Below are 21,940 nucleotides of genomic sequence, written 5' to 3' on the forward strand. Positions count from 1 at the left end.
CAAATTAACGAAAACTCTGGATTACTGGATGTAAATATTTGCAATGCAACAAAAGTTCTTATGTGGTTTTCTTTTATATTTTAATAATTTGATGGAGCATGTGACACCAATATCTGAGATCACTATCAGTGAACCAGTCTACTTATAATATTGTGCACACATAAACAGTTCTGAATAATTGTGCTGGCTACTACAAGTCCCCAAATAATATCAAAGCAAATTAAGGGTCATTAGACTTGTACAGAATATTATCTTCAAATATAATGACTTCTCGTCTTGCTGAAACATATAATTTTCTCACCCTGAATTCCAGACAGAAGCTTTTACAGTATGATATTCTTTGGTGTTTTAAATCACACAAATACCATATTAACATTTATAGATTTGCTGATAACTCATGAGTAAAACTAATTAGAGAAACATACAAGACTGATCAATTTACAGACCAGATACAATTTTTAGACAAAAGACAAAACCATTGCTTATAGAAACTAATGAGTTACCACCGAACATGATCATTTGAAGAAGTACTAGGAAAACATAACAACGTCAAAAAATCAGTTGTGTTATATCGAGCTAGGACTGTTGTACCGATGTGTTGGCTAGTGGTGATGTCCTTGAGTCAATACAAGAGGCAACATTGTTCCCAGCACCAGTACCATCAGCTGTTTGGGCTTGAAACTGCCACCTGCCCTAGACGTCAACTCTGGCAAGACATGCACCGTTGCCACGTAGAGGAACGTCCCGGCACTGAACAGCATCGCGATACCAGTAGCGTTGACTGATGACAGTGTCTCCTTCCCTTCCTGCCAAGACAAAGATGTTATTACACACGGACATGGATTACTATAGGGACAGAGTGGCTTCTGTAAAATACCAAAGTACCTAATTTTATTTTGGATCATTCAAAATATGTACGTCTATTGTATATTATTTCTTAGATAAAAACTCTAAGAAGTAGACAAAAATACATAAGAGTGGATTCTCTTCTCTTGCTTCTTCTTCCTCGTCATCTTCTTATACTGTAGTTGAATCCACAGCCCCGCCCCGTACTTATTGAATATTTTGTCATATGATGTTTACAAGAAAGAAACACTCCATACCACACCATTCACCATGACTGTTTGATTTCTATAAATTTAGCGATATGAGCAATCTGTACGCATCTGTAATTTGGCTTGTTGCTGTAACAATAAGTATTCTATCCCTCTACTCCTTCAACATCAAATGAAATTGAGGAATTTGGTATTGGCTAGTTATACTAATATTATAAATGATCTGACGATGTCAACTGCATTTATATATGTTAAAAGACAAATAAACAATCTTAAAAGTCAATGGGCATACCGGTTTTTTCTAGTCCGATGTGGCTAGAAAAAAGCCGGACCGAGGCTCAATAAATTTTATTCACAAATATTTACAATTTGATATTATCCCCTTCAATGTACTCCTGTCCTCTACAGGACAGTTGTCAGGCTACAATATGTAAGCCACTGTCTGCGCAGTTATAAAATTCAATCCTTACCAGGCGTGGCTGGAAAGTGCTGCAATCTCTCAAGCAAATAAGAAAGTAAACTAATTTCTTTATTTGTAGTGCATACAACGGCAAGCACTGTTTAGAGTAGTTTTTATCCAAGTTTCAGTGCCACTGTAGCTGCTTCAGTTTTTATCCTATCAATTTATTAAAATACTAGTGCACTTGGTGAATCCAAACCTTAAAATCTGGAAATGAGTTTATATTCTGCTGATATTAGAAACTTACTTGAGACTAATTGTATTTTTATTTTGCAAATAAAACAAGGTCGAACTATAACTTAAGTTATATACTACTGGGTACATTTACAAGAAAGTAATATATAACTAATCAAAAACAGTTTTAAGCTTAAAGCTAACAAAGTGCTTGTAAATTGCATTTAAATCTCAGTCATTAAAATTAAAAGGGCCAAAAGTCCAATAATGCAATTTAAATATAAATCGAAGTGACATAGATGATTATACAGTCGCTGAGACGCAGTACCCTGCCAGCCATTAGCTGAGGACAACTACCTGTAATTTCACCTGAGTTGAGTGACAAATCAGTATGGACACACTCAGTGGTCTGACAAATACAAAGGGTTAAGCAACACAATGTTTTTGTTGTACTCAGCTTAGGTCCTACTGGTAGGTTTAAACTAGCTAGAAGTGAACTCTCCTGCAGGTGGATTATGACAATATGGAAATGTTGTCTACGAGTTGGTTAATTTTTCACAATTGTCTGTCATCGTAAGTTTGTACGATACAGACAGAAACATTGTTTAAGACTTAAGTGTGATTGATGTTGGCTCGGTTTGTTTGACATTTACACCTCTCATCATAATTGTCACTTATGTAATGTGTTTTGGTATTGTTTTATGACTGTTTTTTTTGTTTAATATGATGTTAAATGATTTTTGAAAGCTTTCAGAGTCAAGTTCATGAATTAATGTCCAGTTAAGTTTGTATCTGTACGATAAAGAATGCATTATTGGTTAACGTTGTTATGGCTTTGAAAGTTGCAGACTGTGTCTAAAGAGATGAGTTTTTGCAAATAAACATAAAAACATGTTAACAACTTAGTTAATATTTCTTAGCTAAATCAATTGTGGACAGTTAAAAAGTAGTATCACTTTACCTGGCCAATTCCAAAATAAGTGATTAGGGCGAGAAGAGGAGCTGCCAGAGAGAAGATCAGCAAGTGGCGTCTGATGCGTTTGCGATCAATGCCTTCGTGCATCAGAAATGTAACCAACCCAAAAGCTGCAGGTGCCTGGGAGCATTATCAGTATATTAAATGTGCACAGTTTTCTAATGTGTGGTCTGGGTTTTTATTTTGTATGATTTTTAAACATACTGAATGATTTAACTTTCATATGACAAACTTCAAGACAACCTCAAAGAAATAATTGAAATAATAAATAAATGTCTAAAAATCAAGCAAAATACAGTAGGATAACTTTAAATAAGTTGTTACTTGTATTAAAATGTGGTACAGTGAAAATAATTATCTTATTACTAATGGATAAATGTAATTTTGTAAAGAATATCCTTACGCATATGGGATGAATTAAAAATTGAACATGGTAGTATCATTTGTGAGCTGTACTTTTAAAAACTATTACAAACTTTGACACAAACTGTAATTTTTACTTGAATGATTATATTGAAATTCAACAATGGTAGCATGCAGTCAAGTGGTTAAGAATCCAGAAAAATGCTAAATATTTCTAATGACCTACACGTCTACAACCTGTCTACGGTGTTCACCTAACAAAACAATCTGAGCAAGTCTGTTAGAAGTTACCTTGTGAAGCATGATTGCTATGAAGACTATCATCTCCACATCAGTCTGGGTGGTAGTTGCCGCGGCACCCAGTGCCACCCCATCCACTGCCGCATGGACCACTAGACCCACGGTGGCAGTCACACTGCCTCGTAATCGCTCACCACCCACCTCCACATCTGGTACAACACACTTGTAGCAAGTGACAAGATGTAGTTATAACACTATGTTTTAATGATTTGAGGAATAGAACTCGGGTTTATCATATAGTCTAGCAAAAAGTTATATTTAGTGTTCATATTAACCTTCATAATACCTTAGCTAAAGGAATACCTTATCAGAAAACTGGCCAATATTTTGTATATTTCTAAAATATTCAATCTACCAGAATTAATGTTAAAGATGGGGCTTATATTGATTTATTTTTGTAATCAATACATTAAAAATTCACAACAACCAATATCTTCAAACAGAATAAAAAGTTTTAAGAGGTTGGTTGATGAAAATTTTTAATATAGTAATTGCTAATACCAATACTAATATTGCAAACTTGAAGCCATAAAGCGACCAATGGTTTGAAACAAAGTTTATCCAGAAAATATCCGACCTTGTGATGTACCTGGAATATATGTCACTTTATGGTAACAAAGTACTCTTCTCCTATTTCAGGAACATCACTTTACCATATCTTTTGAAATAGCTTAATAGCTCCTTCAAAGGCCAAGATAAGGGTATTAATATTGAAATTTATTTTGGCATTCTCAATAGACTCACCACCAAAGACTTTAATGTATTATAACATTACTGAAAGATGGAATTTGGCTCTCCTTCAATCTTAGATGAAGGATGGTTAATTTCTTACATAATATGCATCATAGTGGATCGTAACACTAGCACATGAAAGTGTAGCCCCTGACTGCATTGAGGTAGAATAGTTACGACACAGTGTGGTTGGGGATTTTTAAAGCAATCATTTCCACTATAACAATCACTTGGTCCAAATGTAAGATGTAGCTGAGTATTGGACACTTCCTGGACGAATCTCATTTTTATACAGATAGAGAGATAATTTAAGGAACAGTAGCAAGAAAACTGCACAAAAAATTGAAACAAGATTTTGGAAAATTGTTTTGTAAAGCTGTAATTGGCTATTCCAGTTAGTATATCTCTTAGAACTAACATTAACTTTCAAACATACTGGATTATTATTTATGTTTAGAATTACGTGAATCTTGCAAATTGAAAAACTAACATTTGTCCCTGCAGTTGCATTCTTGTTTGAACAAAATCACTTTCCATAAACATTTCTTTATATTACAGGTACTACTATAGAGGTAATCTTTTTTTATAATTCAAGATACCCAAATCAAGGGAACAAGGGATATCCGAATCATTTATCTAACACCACGCATTCTCCTTTTCACTGCCACTACTTTTCAGTCTTCAGAGAATTCACTAATCTTCAAGGATAAGCTTATGTGTTAAGTGATGAAAAGGAAATTGGTTATGAGTTTGCCACGGAAATTTTCTTTTCTTTTTTAATCAACCCAATAATAATGAATAATGACACCTACGACCATTTTGCCTTTTTACAAATGTCTAAAGGATTGTATTCCTTACACACTCCCTAATACAGAATCCATAACTTCTCAGCTGAAGAAAATATTTCTTGGCTGGGTTTTTGGTGCTTACTCTTCCCTGGAAATTCATTGCTTGAGTTATCTTGTGTTTATTTGCTGAGATATGTATTAGTTAACCAACGTTTCATGAAATCCTTCTAGATTCTACTAAAACAGCTGGAAATTTACTATAGAACACTTCACAAGACCTTACTAATGATTCCTTTTTTGGAAATAACTTGACTTGCATGATAAAATAAAAAACCAAACAAACAGTAAAATTTGAATATGATTAAAAATTAGATTCAGTACTTTTACACTTTAAGATATGGTAACAACTGAAAATATTTGTGTGTGAATGTATTATTGATGATGCTTGATTTGAAAGAAAAAGAGGATTTAGGACATTTGCCATTATCATGTGTTACGAGGAAAGAACACTATGTTTCGAGGATTGAACTGAAAATAATCCCTCTCTATATTTACATTTATCATCTATTTAGTATTTCCACCACAGCATGAAGAGGGCAAATTCAGGGGGTGTTTTGACTGAATAAAAATACAATACTTGCATTCACAAACTAAAATTATATGTACCATATATCTCCATAAATCCTTCCCCTCTCTTTCTTATGGGACACATTTTTTAAATTAATTTATTATTTAACGTTATTTCTGATAGACTGATTTAAAATTGAGACTAGGTTTATCTGAAGTCGAAACAAATAAAGATTTTAACATAAACATTCACTCACAAAATTCCCACTTCAAAACATAAAACACTTACAGAGTCACACATGTTGTTCAAAAAGGATTAAAGCACAAGCTTAGCTTCTGTCACCAAAGCTGAACTTATTCCCGGCTATACACAACAAGAAAATCCATTTTTAAAGATTTAAAAAATTTAAATTTAAAAACAATCTTTATAAAACAATTGACAAAAGCCAAACTAAGCATCAACGAATTTCAAAATAGTACAATATTCTTTTAATGTCAATTCTGAAACATAAAATGAGCTGACTTACTACTTGTATTTAGCAAAGGTTTATTGCCATCAGGATCTGGATTTGATTTCCCATTATGAACTTCTGGAATAAAAAATATGTTCTTAACACTACAACAAGGTACAAGAGATTTTTCTGTATCTTTAATTTTAAGTGATAGTACAGATAAAAGTCTAATAATGCTCGAAAAGGAAAGATACTAAAAGTGCATCAACAAAAAACCCATTTTAATTCACCTGACACTAACACATGGGAGAGATGGAACCTTGTGTAGCTCCTGCAGCCCTGGTTGTTATCTTATTCCACTTACTTCAGTTCACATAGCTGCCCTAGTGAAGTGTAGTCATTATAACCAGGGTGTGAGGCCACAACTTACTAAGAATTCCAAGATCTGAGATGATCAGATTGAATCATGATTAGAAGTGTTATATAATGAACATTAAGTATATGAAATATTGCCTACCAAAATTTACTGAATCTTGTTTTATCCAATGTTATGTAAATAGCTAAAGAAAATGGGCAAACATATAATTTTTTTATATTAGGCTGATGGTTGTTGCAGTGTAACATGACACTATAGTTTGTATCTTTAATTATAGTATTTTCTAAAAGCTAACTTGTGTTGAACCATTAACCTCTTGAGGTCAGCTGTCGACTTAAGTTGACCATGGTACTGTGCTCGCATTGTGTTTGAGCCGAACATGGCCGATCCTACTACAAGTTTCATCAATGATGATTAAATATTAAATTAAGTAAACGATTTTGATAGTCTTTACAGTGATATTAGTATTCCAAATTAACAACTAATTATTGAGGAAGGCTAGGATACTGACGTTGAATCGAATGCGGGTGGAACTTTAACTGAAAACTTTGTTGCAATCGGCTGTCAACTATAGGTCCCGTGGTATGTCCACAGACCGCTTGCACGTCGACTTTAGGTCAACCAGACATCGTTGCTGGTTTTTTTTTTGACTTTTTCATAACTAAAAGTAGGCCTAGACCTGAACCCCAGAGAAATAAACCAAATTACAATGTACGTTGGAAGAAAATGATCACACCCAAAAATTCTTCAAATAACCTGTATAAATAAAACAAAAGAATGTTACCAATTATACCTGTGAGGAACAGTTGTAGTCTTCTCAGAAATGTCAAGGTGAAATTGACCAGCTTTACAGTCCCTTTGATAAAAAACTCAGTGTATATTTGTCTATAGCAATTAATAAAGTAATTTGGATTTTTAATAATAAATTAAATGGTCAGGAAGAATATTTTTTTAAATATAATAAAAAATTTCTGTACTTAAATAGCTGAACTTCTCTGAATGTAAATAGCTCCGTAAAGTTGTAACATTAATTTGAGTTTATTTTAATATTACGAAAATACAACAAATATTTTACTGCGGAAATCTTTTTTTATTCACATCTATTTTAAATTATAGAGCTTGAAAGTTACAAAACTAGAAACAATTATATTAAATAATAAATATTTTAAAAAGAGAGCAATGTCATTTTTTATCATATGAGCTCATTTTATACAACATTTAAAACACGTATTTTTATAAAGCTTGAATACAATAATTTTTTAACTATTTATGAAATCAACACAACAACAAAAGTCAGTTCTTTGTTTGTTTTGGTTCGTTCAGAATCAAAAATTGTTTTTATTAATACATAATAAATATTTACGTTTACATAGTAAGAAATTGTGCAAGTTTAGACCCCACAGTAACAACTGCTAGTCTGAATGGACACAAGAGCTCTCGTGTGTTGGACAAACATACACGAGAATTAGAGAGCAGTGTCGGATAGTAAAATTGTTTAGTGTAAACAGATCTGTAGCACGAGCTGGCATTAAAATTTCAATTTTAAATATTGCAGAGATATCACTGTCAATCATTGTGTAAACAAGAACTTGCATTAACTCCTGCAACATACAGAGATGCAGTTCAGTTTTCGTGGGTAAAATTAAGCTTCTTCACATTATGCAGCAAGTTCTCTTGTAACTTTACTTTCAAGCTTTTATACTTATAATTATTATTATTGTTTTTATGTCTATAGTAATACAGTAGTATTAGTAATTTTTTTATTAAATTAATATGTGTCAAAAATTAAGTACTGCATTATGCAGAAGTTGTTTAATTTTATAATAATAAATTCTGCCTATTAAATATATTATTATAATGTTCCTTTCATTTATAACTAATAACACTTATAAAAATTGTACTTTATATATTATTATAATGTTACTTTCATTTATAACTAATGACACTTATCAAAATTGTACTTTTAAAATTACAATGCTATGAAAAAGTACAATATTTTTCATCAAGTAGTTTTTGGGTGTTAGGAATAAAATAAAATCAATAAAAATTGCAATTATGAATTACGATACTTATTTCTATTGTATTCTGCAGTTTGATGCAGCCAGACCACTTTCTCCTATTACAATTCTTTATCACCTTTGTTTGCTGTTCACATTGGTTAACACGGTTGTTCATATTTTATGTGCATTTGTTTGATGGTCCAATAATCCAATAACACTCATGATTGGGCTGGCACATTTCTTCTTATTATTCACTTTAAAATAAATTATCTCAACATTATTTAATTTTTCAGTATCGACAAATAAGATAATTTTTTAAAGTGATATGATACAAAGATGAAAGCAAACATGTTTAACAAATATGCAGCAGTATTGTGCACAGTGATTGCACAGATAAGATGCAACTAGAACTGGCTCGTTGCAGTACTCTTGAGCTCCAATGATTACTGAAATTTGAAAAGAGTAAGTGCAGTTTCAAATGAACTGTTACAAAAACATAACTTAAAAAAATACAGTGTTTTACATTAGCATACAGCAAGAGTAAACTACAACACTGAAACATTCACAAGAGCAACAAATAAACTGTAAGGACTATTCCTGTCTCCACGATTGTAATAAAACTTTCTAATTCCAAGATTTGTGGAATGAAACCGGATGTTATGATCCGTTAGAAGGAAAGATGGATGGAGCCAGTTTTTGTGAACTCACAGCAATACTTTTTGAACCGACTTCGTAACAATCCAATAGATAATCAGTGAGGCTGTACAACTAATTAATTTGTTAATACATCAATTACAATATGATTAGTGAAATTTATGGGACAAATCTTCAAGGAAATTTAATGTAGGAAATATTTATGAAATAAAATGAAGAATATCTTTATTATAGAGGTGAAGTTAAGTCCTCGCTTCCACCTAACCTCCTAGAACCTAGATTTTGCATAGCCAAATGACTTAATGCATAAAATAAGGAACTCCATCTATACCTTTATAGCTTCCAACACAATAACTAGGTTTGTTAAAGGACCACGAGCCACAAAACAAATAAGTTACATGATATTTACCAATCAGCATTATATCTTTCAGTCACAAGTTAGAAAAACACTATGAGTTCCTATCAGTCGATGTGAACTTCCATATACACCACTATTGATACATCGTAGGGGCCACACGGACATTGCTAACTAGGCCTGTAAAAATCTACTAATTCAGACAACAGAGAGCTCAATAATAGGTATGATGTCCCTTCAAATCACCAGCCAGGCTGTCAAAGATAAACTAACTGATGAGTAAAAAGCCAGAATCGTAGCAGACCTCGATGTATTGCAAATCTCTATTAAGCCGTAACAAAACATCCTCTCAAGAACATAATCGGGTTCCTGCAACAGTTGGATGAAAATGGATATTGTTAAATCGGAATGTCTATAAAACTGTCCATTACTGGTCAATAACATATCTCAATGTGTCACCCACCAAAGAAATTTTTACAACCCTCTGGCAAATAGAAGAGAAATCTTGCCTGCCAACTAAGTGGTGGTTTCAATAAAGCTCAGCCAAATTAGCCACTTGTAAGAACAATATGTTTGCAAGCCTTCTTATTTATGATAAATTCAAGGAGCTGTTCAAGATATTTCAGAGACAATGCAAGATTTGAGCAAGGTGTTCGATAAAAAGTAATGATAGTCTAAATTGCTTATCCTAATGGCTGCAGCTTCAAAATTTTAAATTAAAACTAGTCAATATTTTCAAAGCACCACACATAGGATTCTTACTTGCTGCCAAACATTTTCGAAAAGGACAATATTTTTAAAATGAGGACTTATATGATGGGGTTACCGTTAACATAATTTTATTCCTATTACTAAAATATCGGGATTTATAGAAGTAAGTAAAAGGTTTTTATCAGTATTTCTTCAAATTAAATATCTGTCCAAACTAGAGTAATTTTGGACAGAGCATCAGAAATCAAATATCTTGATGTCACTGGTTTTGTATTATCAGAACTTAATTTTTGGTATCACTTGATGTGTCACCTTCTTCAATGTTTTTGAGGTGACTCCTCTATCGCTATTTTGGGGAAGTGGGTGGAAATTTAAACTTATTCATCTATAATATCTCCAGGTGATGTTATGCATATTCCACTGGTTTGTCAGAAATAAATAATTTTTACTACTTTAACCAAGCAGCACAAGTGCTAACACTCCCAGAGTTATATAATAATATTGTCTGCTACTCCAAGCTGTGATAATGAATAGGTAAATATTCCTTCGGTTATAACATATAATGTTTAAACTCTGAGTCTTGAGCATTACAGTAGCTAGCACACAAGAGTGTTTTAATGATAGTCTGCTACTACAGGCATCATAGTTATGGCATTGGAAACCAATTTTTCATATATTAAAATATTACTGAAAAATACTCAACTATATTTTCTTTACTGCAAAGCAATAATATTTCAAACAAACAATCCTAGAATATATTCCCTAAATTTGGGGTATTATTTCCAAAGAATGTAAAAAGACACATAACTAAACAATAATAAAAAATGGTACTATCATTTATTACTTAACAATGTTGAGTTAAAAACAATGTCTTCATCCATGCTCTGCTGAAAATGAAAAACTTTTCAAACTTACAGAAATAAAAACTACACAGACAAAACAAAAGTTAAGACAACTGATCTGAACTTATTAAGTGACAATTCAAAAGGAGAAAGTGTTTTAAATTAACTGAATATTTATGTTTATTCATTCACATTAAATTACTTAGTTTCCAACAGTTAAAAAACTTAACAATTTCCAGTATATAAAATAAGAAAACAAAGAAAATGTTCTAACTCAGCAATTCAGAAGGAAACAAAACACTGTTATTAGGAACTGCATGAGCAGGACTGACTCTACTGTTGAGTTTAAGCGATTTTTTATGGTTAGATACATGTATTCAAAGTAATACAGATGCATCTATTCTAAGTGCATTGATGTGTACTAATCATAAATGTTGAGCGGCCATGAATTGTTAAAAAAAATCTGTGCAACCCATGGATGAGATCTAGGAATCTAAGGAATATATTTACCTGAGTATAAATTATGGTGATTGATTCTGGGTTTGAATTAGGGAAAGTTTTCTTGAACTATTTGGAAATGAGCTAAACTATTAGAGCCTACAGGTGTACATTATTTGATGTAGCATACATTATGTGTGTTAATGTACTATTGTAAAAGTTGCAAGAGAATGTGTTCAGCTGAGCCAACAAAAAGTCCTTTGCCTTCACATAGATACACCAGCTGATCCTTCTCATAGTCCAGAAGCTAAAAACCAATTTATATTGTACAATCAAGGTTTTAATCAAATTGATAGAGATATTTTCTCTAAGACAGAAATTTACAATCAGTCCCACAAGTTTATGACAGTGGTCAAAATAAGATTCAAGAGGTTTAAAACAACAAAAGATAAATAATTAGAAATTCCAATTTTATAGCTTTATATATTCAAAACAAACTGTAATTAAATCATTGAAAATCAACAAGGTAAAAATGCAGTCATCATTTTCAGTCAAATAATTAGTTTTTATATAGTCAAGGTGATGTTGATTTTATTTGAAACCATTCCTAATATTTCAAATGTATGAAGCTAAAAAAACATTTGTGCCATATTTTCAACCCTTTCGATAACCTCACATTTCATACCCCATCAAAACTAGCACAGCTGACAATTTATTTCTTTTTAACATAATTACCCTATCAATTTCAAGGATAACTAGGTTTTGTGCTTATACAATTTAAGTTGGCTCTTGGCTTCCAGGCTATGAAGTTGTGATCGAAAAACTTAAAAATTCTAAATTCTAACATAATATACATTTTTCCTGCCCTCCAATTAAGGCTGATTCAGATAACTCTCTGTCATGCAACATGAAATAAAGGATGAAAGAAATAGAATTTGTTCAACCGAAAATGAAATAATTGTGGAAACAACTGCTAAGTTTACAGACTCGACCAATCCATACCTGGAAGGAATAAAAAACTGAAACAGCTTGAACTAGGTGTATAAACCCTATAAGGCTTATTCCATACAATTATGTACATTTTACTTCCTTTCCTGTACAAGTCGCCCTTGTAGGTTCAGGGAACTTAAAAATGATAAACTACTGTTATAAGTTTGTTATTGATAGAGGCGGAACTGACCTCTCGAATGATAGGAAGAACACTGGTCGATGAGCAGCATCAGTACAAAGCCAGCAACCAGTGAGAAACCGATGAGGGAGTGGAGGTCAGGTTCTTCTGACGGCATTTCTATAACTGTCATCGACTCCCCTGTGGTGGCGTGTGCTAATAAACAGTCATTACTCTCAGTACAACAGAAATATCACCCCTAAAACACACATAAAAATATAAGCTATATACAAGGGAAAAATTTCATCTGCAAACAGCACGATGATGTTAAAAGAATTTTAAGATAGTGGAATTTATAGAATATTTGGAATTGAATTTTTTTATTGTTTTTATGTTAGAACTTGAGGAAAATGTTGATTAGACTGCGTCCTTTGTGACTTTCAAAAACCAAAACAATACTTGAATGAAACAAAAGTGTGGGTGTGCTTTAGTATTTTTACTGAACGCAATAGCTCCCGAAATAGTTAATTTATTTGGATCAAGCTCAGCACACACATTCACCTTATAGACCTTGAATAATTTCATGACGTAAATACTGTAGTATCTTTAAAACTTTCAAAATGGCATTTACAAACTCACACAAAATAACTAAGAAAGTGACTGTATTAAATATTCTACTTTACACAAAAATAATTGTGTGGCGAGTTCGAACTGTGACAGCACAGTTAAAGAAATAGATTCAAGAGCGGAAGTATCACAGATACTGCTCATGGAGTAAAGTAATATCTCATTAAGTGGTGAAGACATTAGTATTGGAAATTTATCTACAGTACTTCTTAGTTTAGTGTTGTTAGTGATTTTTTTTGTATTTTGACACAATAAGTATAAAAAATTTAAAAAAACCTGTTAATAGTTTTTGGAATTAAAAAGATTTGTGTATCATTCACAAGTAAATACAATATAATTCATGTCACAGACTAGCCAATAAGCAAATAAATGAAAAGTAAAATTATAAAATCCAATACAAAGAAATCAAATATAGTTTCTGCCTTATTGTCAAATGGCAATTTTTGTCAGCTGCACAGTGGATGTTATGCAAATGGAGTAATTAAACCTTATTTAATTAAACTCAAATAATTAGCAGCAACTAGGAATATCAGTAAATGTCACAATGTTAATCTACACTGGAATAGAAAATTGCAACATTACAGTGAGGATGAGTTGAAGAGAACAGAGACCGTATTCCCTCTGGAATGATGACAGCTAGAGCGGTCCCCACCAGCAGCCCAGCACCAAACACTGAGACCAGTTGTAGTTTGGCCTAAGGGCACGTACAGTTCTCAATTACTATAGAGCCAAGTGTTTATGCTTTTAAGCAAATTCACACTGGAATCCACATGACCACATTTAAATACAAACTATAATTCACTGACAGACTCATCTTGAATTCTCATTCACATTTACATGAAATTTTGGTAAATAAGTTTGTCTTACTTCTTAGCTGCTCATTACGAAATGGTTGTTATAATACCGCAATCTAACTGCGAAGAAGTAACTTAGGAGGCATGTAGCTGAGCGCGCGTGCGACCATAGCAGGTTAAAGTTATAGTCATGCGTAAAATCACCGGTGTGTTAATAAACAGCAGGGAAGGAAAGTGGGATAGTGCCTAGACTATGTTTGTAGAAACGTATTTCTCGCAGCACCATTCTCTGCCCCCATCCTCACTAGTCAAGGTCGTACGCACAGCTACATGCCTCATACTGTATACTTTGAATAAATAGTTGATCAAATATAGTAATAACCCTTAGTTCACATATTCCATAGATACACTAAAATCAATTTTTTTCCTTTATTAATTGATGTGAAATTCACGAAAAATCAAAATACATTAATTAAAAATTTTTATTATCAGGAAATTTCTAAAAGTACTGAATCGATTTATATGGAAAATTGAAAACAATTTTGTTGTAACTTCCTTGTGCTTACTAAGAAATTATTTTGAAAACCTAACCATAAAGTCTATGATAAATTTCAATTATATCAAAAACCACAGAAAGGATATACACTAAACCTTATACAGGTTTGTTTTTTCATCTTAGGTGTTCGCAAAGAAAATACTGAACTATATTACTAAATCTATCGTTATACATGTAATTCGTGTGCTATTATACTGTTACAGTAATTTTCAGCTAGTTTTTATTTCAAATAAATGGGTTATTACGAAAAGATAAAATTTAATTTATTCAAACCACATGTAATAAACACCTGAAGTTAGTTTTGTAAAAACTGAAAATTGTTATTGTACAACAGAAAGTATTAACATTAAAAAGACAAAAGTTTGCAGCTTGTTCATTATTATTGAAAATACTTCACTCTAACATACAATCTTTCCAAAGTAATAAAATATCTTTCTAGAAGACAATACAGAAAATAACTCTGTGCTATGAATGAATCCCTGGTATTATTTTACCAGTCACATAATCTCATCTTATAACGGCTAGAAATGTTGGTGTTGAGTAATCAAGCTATATACAAGACAGGATACTTGGTATTACTAGGTACCAAAATACTAAGTATTTTCTCGCTGGCTAGAGGCCTGTTTTTCGACATTCCCACTCTTATACAGCCCTGGCCAGGATTAATAGTATCACTTTGATCTCAGAAATCACAAGAATTAAATATTGACATTATCAATTAGTCAATGCAATCTGACCAATAATACCTATTTTTATGAATTAGTCGAATACAGTATGAGTAAAATAGTGCTACACATCTATAGGTTAGTCATTGGTATCAGTGGCAAGTGGCAGAGCATCTACTTTTAGATACAGCATGGCATCAACTGTCTGCTGAATAACTGAGACATCATACATGGGTTATGAATATAAAATAATACCAGGGATTCATTCATAGCACAGAGTATTTTCTGTATTGTCTTCTAGAAAGATATTTTTATTACTTTGGAAAGATTGTATGTTAGAGTGAAGTATTTTCAATAATAATGAACAAGCTGCAAACTTTTGTCTTTTTAATGTTAATACTTTCTGTTGTACAATAACAATTTTCAGTTTTACAAAACTAACTTCAGGTGTTTATTACATGTGGTTTGAATAAATTAAATTTTATCTTTTCGTAATAACCCATTTATTTGAAATAAAACTAGCTGAAATTACTGTAACAGTATAATAGCACACGAATTACATGTATAACGATAGATTTAGTAATATAGTTCAGTATTTTCTTTGTGAGACATCATACATCATAGACATATCCGTTTTTAAATTATATACCAAAAACTCCTGTGATAAGTGATGGTCACTGGGAGACATTTTCAATTTCCTGATAGATTTTTCAAAGAATTGTTTCAAGAACAGTATTTTGAGGTCCTGAGTTGGAGAGTGAGTTTTAATAATTACCAACAAAATAAATAAAATTTTCTCTAAATATTCCCCACACACAAGTCCTTTTCAAACCATCACTATGGGCTAATAATAATATGTATGATTATTTTAATTACCTAAAATGAAATGCATGCCTACTTTACGGATATACAGTACAAAATCTGATACAGTACAATATATGCCTTTGCTTTCCAATCTCTGTTTGCTGTATCACCCTATATTCTGGGTTCTGTTTAGGAATTATAGATCAGTATCATATGACTGACTGTTCAATGCAAAACAGGCCCACTGTTCCCTCAATAATTTACTGCCATAAGAATTGGACTTTTTGTCTGGTGTATTGCTTTTTCACTACGTTTGCAATGGTCACAGGTTCACTGCGTTTATTTGTTTCCAACAATTGCAGTAACAGAGCGAATGGTTCATTGTGTTATAATATTACTGTTCGATTCCACCTTTTTTGTTCCTTCGGTTATTGTAAATATGCCATCCCACAAAGTCAAAAGAAACTAATTTATAGTAACTAAAATAATCTAAATAAATGGTCTCAATTCCTCATAGCTACCATCTATAATAAAAGTTAGATAATACTACTATCATAACTATTTGCAGAACACTACAACATATATTATTTTGTACATTAAATACAAAATTCTGGAATAAGTATTTTATAAGAAGTAGTTTTTTTAGAAGTAGAGGTTAAGTGGCAAAGAGAACGTGTCTTAACTTCGCCTCTATAATAAAGATGTTTTTAATTTAATTTAATTTCATGTGTTGTTATTTCTTATCAGAGCAATATACATATGCTAAATTTCATCTAAATCTGTCCATTACTTTTCCAAACATCATTGTTCACAAACTTTTACATTTACAATACTAATAGTATATGTATATAGCGGGCATTTCAAACCACCTGTGCAGTATCTATATCAGCCAATAAACCAAACTGCATAATTTGTTTCAACAGATACCCCATTTTTGACCCCAAAAAATTCAGTAAAATTATTTTTAACCTGGAAAAATTTTTGTCCAAAAGGGCACTTTTTGGGGGTGGGGATTGTTTTTGGAAAACTTTTGAATAGGAACATAGGTCATGTGATACCTCATTTTAAATTTCAATGTACACTGAGCATTTTGGCTAAAAACTCAATATTATGTTTACGCATATGTACAGGGTAAGATAAAATGTATATAATTTAGGTTTTAACATTAAATTCTGCTGTCAGCCCTCATTAAGACCTAGGCACAACAATTTGTGTTGTATGATGTTTACTACATGTCGTATGAGGAAGTATGGAGTGGTGTAACATTTTATTTCCTTTTCTAATAAAAAAATCATAAACCATTAATAAATTTAAAAACACAAAAAGAAAAAATTTCAAATAACAACATAATATGTTACAAGGTACACAATTTTAAAACCCTATTAAAACAAACTTTTTTGTATTTGAAGTTTTTTCTATCTAGTGCCATTTTAATAATAGCACTTAGAAACTCATTTTACTATGTTTGTAGGTGAATTAAAAACACTCATAGTTATTTTTAAAACACATAAAAAACCTTTATCATAACTCTACTGATCTAAAGCTAATTGAGGCCATAATAAATAATCCACTCTTGCAGTACAAAGTATGTTCTTATTACAGGAACTTATGATGTAATAACAGGGCTAAACTAGCCTAGTTTCAATTGTTCTGGGTATTGGTTATTGTTTAATTTTCCTTGCATTCACTAGTGATTTAGAAGTCATATTGTGTTTGTTTCAAGTGTTGCATAAATATTCCTAAAATGTCTTATTCTTACGGAGAGAGTTTTAATATGCTTATGATATTAGGTGAGTGTTTTCAAAACTATGTAGCTGCTACGGAACCTATTCACAACATTACACAGAGCGAAAGTAACATTCTTTAATTTTGTTCCAGCAATTGGCCAATCATGTTCATTTGACTAGATGTGTTCGGCAAGAACCGAACAAAGATAAGCAGATTGTAAGACCTGTTAGGGATGAAAAACACCTGACATTTTGGCAGGTTTTACGATGAATCCTCACAATTCAGTTAAAAGGTTTACTTCTGATTCAGCAGTGTCTATCTAAAAGGTTGGGAGAATTCTAAAAGATAACAAATTTAATCTTATCGAATTTATCTACATCAAGAGCTCTAAGAAGAAGATTACTTTCACCGAATGAACTTCAGCATTTGGACAAGAGAACAATTCCAGCAAAATCCGTTACTTTTTTAGAGAAGTCCTATGGTGTGATAAGATAAAGTTACATAACAACGAAGAAGTAAATCGACATAACATGAGGTATTGGTCTGTTGCAAATCCCCTCTAGATGAAGGAGATTGACAACCAGAGATACTGGTTTACATGTGGTGTGGAATAATTAAAGGCACCACTTTTTGTCTACTTTTTTTAAGATAATTTGAATTGTCAAATGTACAATCACTTCCTGCAAAATATTCTTCCGGGCAGGGCTCCACCTCACTATGCAATCAATGTCCGCCAAACTCTTGATTAACAATATCCTGCCAAGAGGATTGGAAGACGAGGACCAGTGTGTTTCCCAGCAAGATCTCCGGACTTAACTCATTTGGACTATTACTTGTGGGGACAACTAAAAGACATTGTTTACAGTACGGTTCTTGTTTCAACCTCATTTCATGTGGCAGATCTGATACCAGAAAAGTTGGACAATCTGGGACATGATTTGAGGTCGGATAAGTACCAATCGGAAATCACCCTGGCTTTTAGTGTGGGCTTTGGTGGCGCCGTCAATGCTGTTTAACAATGATAGTACTAGTAACATATTTATAATATAGTCTAAACCTAATTTAATTTCAATAAACATTGAATCACAAAAAGTACTTGCTCCGCTGGGACTTGAACCCGGATCTCTCACTTACCGGGTGAATGTGCTACCATTACACCACAGAGCCCTCACTTTTTACGATTTATTTATTTTGTATTTGGCCGTTTCTTTCACATATGTGTTTAAATAATCTAACTAACATATGATCGGAAGACCAAATACCTGTCAAATGACTTCTATTTGACTATTAACTAGTCTAAACCTAGATATATATTGCTTAATAACAAGTAGTAGATGGGGAGAGAGTGGCCTCTTTCTCGTCAAAAATCCTTTTAGGAGGTAGACAACCAAGAACCGACCGTCATGACATGTACTTTTCATAATAAACTTAAGTCAAATAAAGTCTGTTCTTTCTAATAGTGTTGTTTTTTACGTCAGTGATAAGAAAAACTCTTCGAAAAATAGTGGCCTCCGGATAATTCCAAAGTACCAAGATAATAGTTCCCAAAGTATTCAGAATTAATACTTTTCAATACATATGTATTTCCTGCATGTTACATTCAGTATATAGAAATAATTTAAATATTACTCTAAATACAACCAAACAAACATTGTGGTTGTGCAATTCCATTAGGGGAGAGTACAATAAGCAGACCCGATTTTTTATAACCAAAGATATTTACAACAATATAATCAACCCATAGTATTTAATAATAACAATAAATAGATTATCTGTACCAACTGTATACACATTTTCTAATTCTAAACACAATTTCTATTTGTAAGTAACTTCTTTTCAATAAAAAAAGATACTTAACTTTAGAAAACTAAACAAAATAACACCCAAAGATGATGTACTGTGTTTCTCTCAGTTAGATGTTTGTTTTGTTGTTACCTTTCTTTATTATTTAAATGACATTTTTCCTTTCACTTTTCTTAATTTTATCGTTTTATTAATGGTTATGGTTCCTTTAGTATTTATGACATTACGTAAATGTTTAAACTATTTCTATTAATTTAAAACATATGACATTAATTTAGTATTTTAGATACACTGATATCGATTGATAGTTCTGTTATTCGCTATATAAAGTATCGATGATTGTAATAAGCAAGATAAAAACCGGGTCCGTTTATCATACTCTGCCTTTCCATTTTTTGGGATATTTCATTTTTCCTGTCTTCAATCTTATGAGTTTTAATACAATATAACATTTGAGCTTCACTTTTAAAAGTTACTTTGAATATTAGAGAATGTGTAAATGTATCCCAGACTGTGACACTTAAACAAGTTACTAATTAGCTGCATAGCCTATATGCAGAGTGTATCACTTCTAATTTAAAAATTATTTAACTCCTTATTTGAGTAGTTTTAATGATAAATTTATGGTAAACTAGGTTAATAACTTTTCTTGGAATTGTTACTACAGCATGTAAATTTTCAAGAAGCCGTTCATAGCTTGGTAATGTACATAGACTATTCGATGTATAAAATTACTGAACAAAGTTAACTTTCTCTTCACGTACAAATACACTATATTTTGATCTTGTTCATGAATGATTCACTAAGTTCCTGATATCTCATATTCTCATGACTCTAATAATGTGTATAAACTACAAAATCTGTTAACATATGCATTTCATTTATAATGTAAAAGTCAGTGTAAGTAGGTCCAGAAATTTTACTGTTACTCAAGGTAATATCTACAAATTTAATTTTTTAAATGAATATACTGGATAGTCTGACATCAATGTCAATCTAAATAAATTATTTGGATCACAACTAAAATTGTCAAAATATATTTCTAAGCATAAAAAGATTAAATTAAAACATTTTTTTACATTGGTAGAAAGTGTAAATATAACCTTACTTCCGAGAGGCTCATAACCAATGGAATTGATCCAGCAAAATAACTTCCAATAAGCATAACTAATGACAGAAGAATTAAAAAAGTAGTCTCTTCCATGATGTCTGTGAAGAGAAACTATTCTGAACAAGCACTAACTATTACTGCAGTGTAATCAAACTAATACGTGTACAATACATCTGTCAACATATAAACATAACAGCAAATTGCAATTGCAGACGTCGCCATTTTCACACTTTACAATCAAACATATTATTGCATGGCATACTTTCATCGTACAAAGTTCTTAGGCGGGCTTCATCGTATATCTATACAACACATCGGTGGTGCTTGTGATGAAGTATATAAGTTTGTTCCAATTTTATTTATTTCCTACAGACTAAACCAATGATAAAAATAATAGTCCAAAAATACAAGCTTAAGATGGTTTATTGTGGAAAACATATCACATGAGAGAACTAATCAAGATAAAAAATCAAATGTTAACAGTAGACAAGGACGAAGTGAAATAATTTACTAAGTTATTTCAGATTGCGTCTTTATTGAAAAAGTTTTAAAACAATACATAACAGTGTCAACATTTGTAACCAGGAACTATTAAACTTAACTAAATCAATCAAAGACAAGGTACATCGAAACTGAATTAGATGTTAAATAAACATAACAACTTTAAGTGGTAGTGAGGGGTTATTAAAACTTCACCTATAAGTCTTGCTGTGTTCTGAAGTTCACTTCATAAATATAAAGGCAGGACAAATTCAGCAATTCCAGATCCCTAAAAGATTTCTTGCACGACTCTTTAAAGTTTAACTTTCCAATTATTCTGACAGCTTTTTTTTGGAGTTTGAAAACTCGCTCCACTTGCTTTTCGAAATAACCTTCCTAGAGTCTTATTCCTTACGCTAAATTTGCATGGATAAGGCTATAAAAAGCCATTTTTAAAAGACTTTTGGGGAATACAGCATTGCGAGTTTTCGCAAGGCAAATGTACCTAAGGAAACTTTAGTACATACGTTGTCTATAAGATCGTTCCATGTTGTTGGTCCCATATTAAGGAGCATTCCTAAAAAGCGTCGTGGAATTAGTGTCCTCTGAAAGGTCTTCATCCACATAAACAGCAGGCCGCTCTGCATGATCAGGCTGTCGGAGAGAGAAATGAACAGCGTTTGATTTTGACTGGTTGGTTTTCAAGCTCATTTACGAAAAGAACTGTTTGGATAAATTCTATTCTATGAAGGAAGTGATTTCCAAATCCACAAGGGATTTATTTTTGAAGCAGAGAATCGTGTCGTCAGCATAATAAACCAGTTTCCCATGATGGATTACTGAATTCAATCTGCCGTCGTATATCAGTAATAAAAGAGGCCCAAGGTTTGAACCTATATATGGTTCAAACCTATATTTTTACAAGCAAACCTGGGTCGTACAAATTTTTAAAACACACACAACAGGATGAATAAAAGAATTTTTTTATCATAGTGGTTTTGGGTAGTGAAGCCAAAACATT

General features: G+C 32.0%; 1 protein-coding gene across 2 annotated transcripts; it reads right to left on the minus strand.

The window, feature by feature from the left end:
- Nucleotides 1–362: 362 nt before the first annotated feature.
- On the minus strand, nucleotides 363–20,681 carry LOC124354146 (zinc transporter ZIP9). 2 transcript variants are annotated; one of them, XM_046804393.1, is made up of 7 exons: nucleotides 20,437–20,681; nucleotides 13,561–13,672; nucleotides 12,424–12,567; nucleotides 5,943–6,005; nucleotides 3,320–3,477; nucleotides 2,651–2,785; nucleotides 363–806 (listed from the first exon to the last, which is right to left on the minus strand). In XM_046804393.1, the coding sequence occupies exons 1-7, from the start codon at nucleotides 20,530–20,532 to the stop codon at nucleotides 603–605; spliced, it is 912 nt and encodes a 303-aa protein (XP_046660349.1). In that variant the 5' UTR covers nucleotides 20,533–20,681; the 3' UTR covers nucleotides 363–602. The 2 variants fall into 2 exon arrangements, with proteins under 2 accessions (XP_046660349.1, XP_046660351.1); XM_046804395.1 differs by lacking the exon at nucleotides 5,943–6,005.
- Between the last annotated feature and the right edge of the window lie 1,259 nt (nucleotides 20,682–21,940).

Source organism: Homalodisca vitripennis, chromosome 2 (genome assembly GCF_021130785.1).
Source record: "Homalodisca vitripennis isolate AUS2020 chromosome 2, UT_GWSS_2.1, whole genome shotgun sequence".
NCBI lineage: Eukaryota > Metazoa > Arthropoda > Insecta > Hemiptera > Cicadellidae > Homalodisca > Homalodisca vitripennis.

Excerpts from the sequence above, each read along its gene's own strand:
- LOC124354146 (XM_046804393.1), bottom strand. The coding sequence starts at position 20,532 with ATGGAAGAGACTACTTTTTTAATTCTTCTGTCATTAGTTATGCTTATT. Across the intron at positions 12,568-13,560 it reads CTCTTCAACTCATCCTCACT|CACACGCCACCACAGGGGAG; the intron begins GTAATGTTGCAA and ends ACTGTTTATTAG. Across the intron at positions 807-2,650 it reads CTTATTTTGGAATTGGCCAG|GAAGGGAAGGAGACACTGTC; the intron begins GTAAAGTGATAC and ends TTGTCTTGGCAG.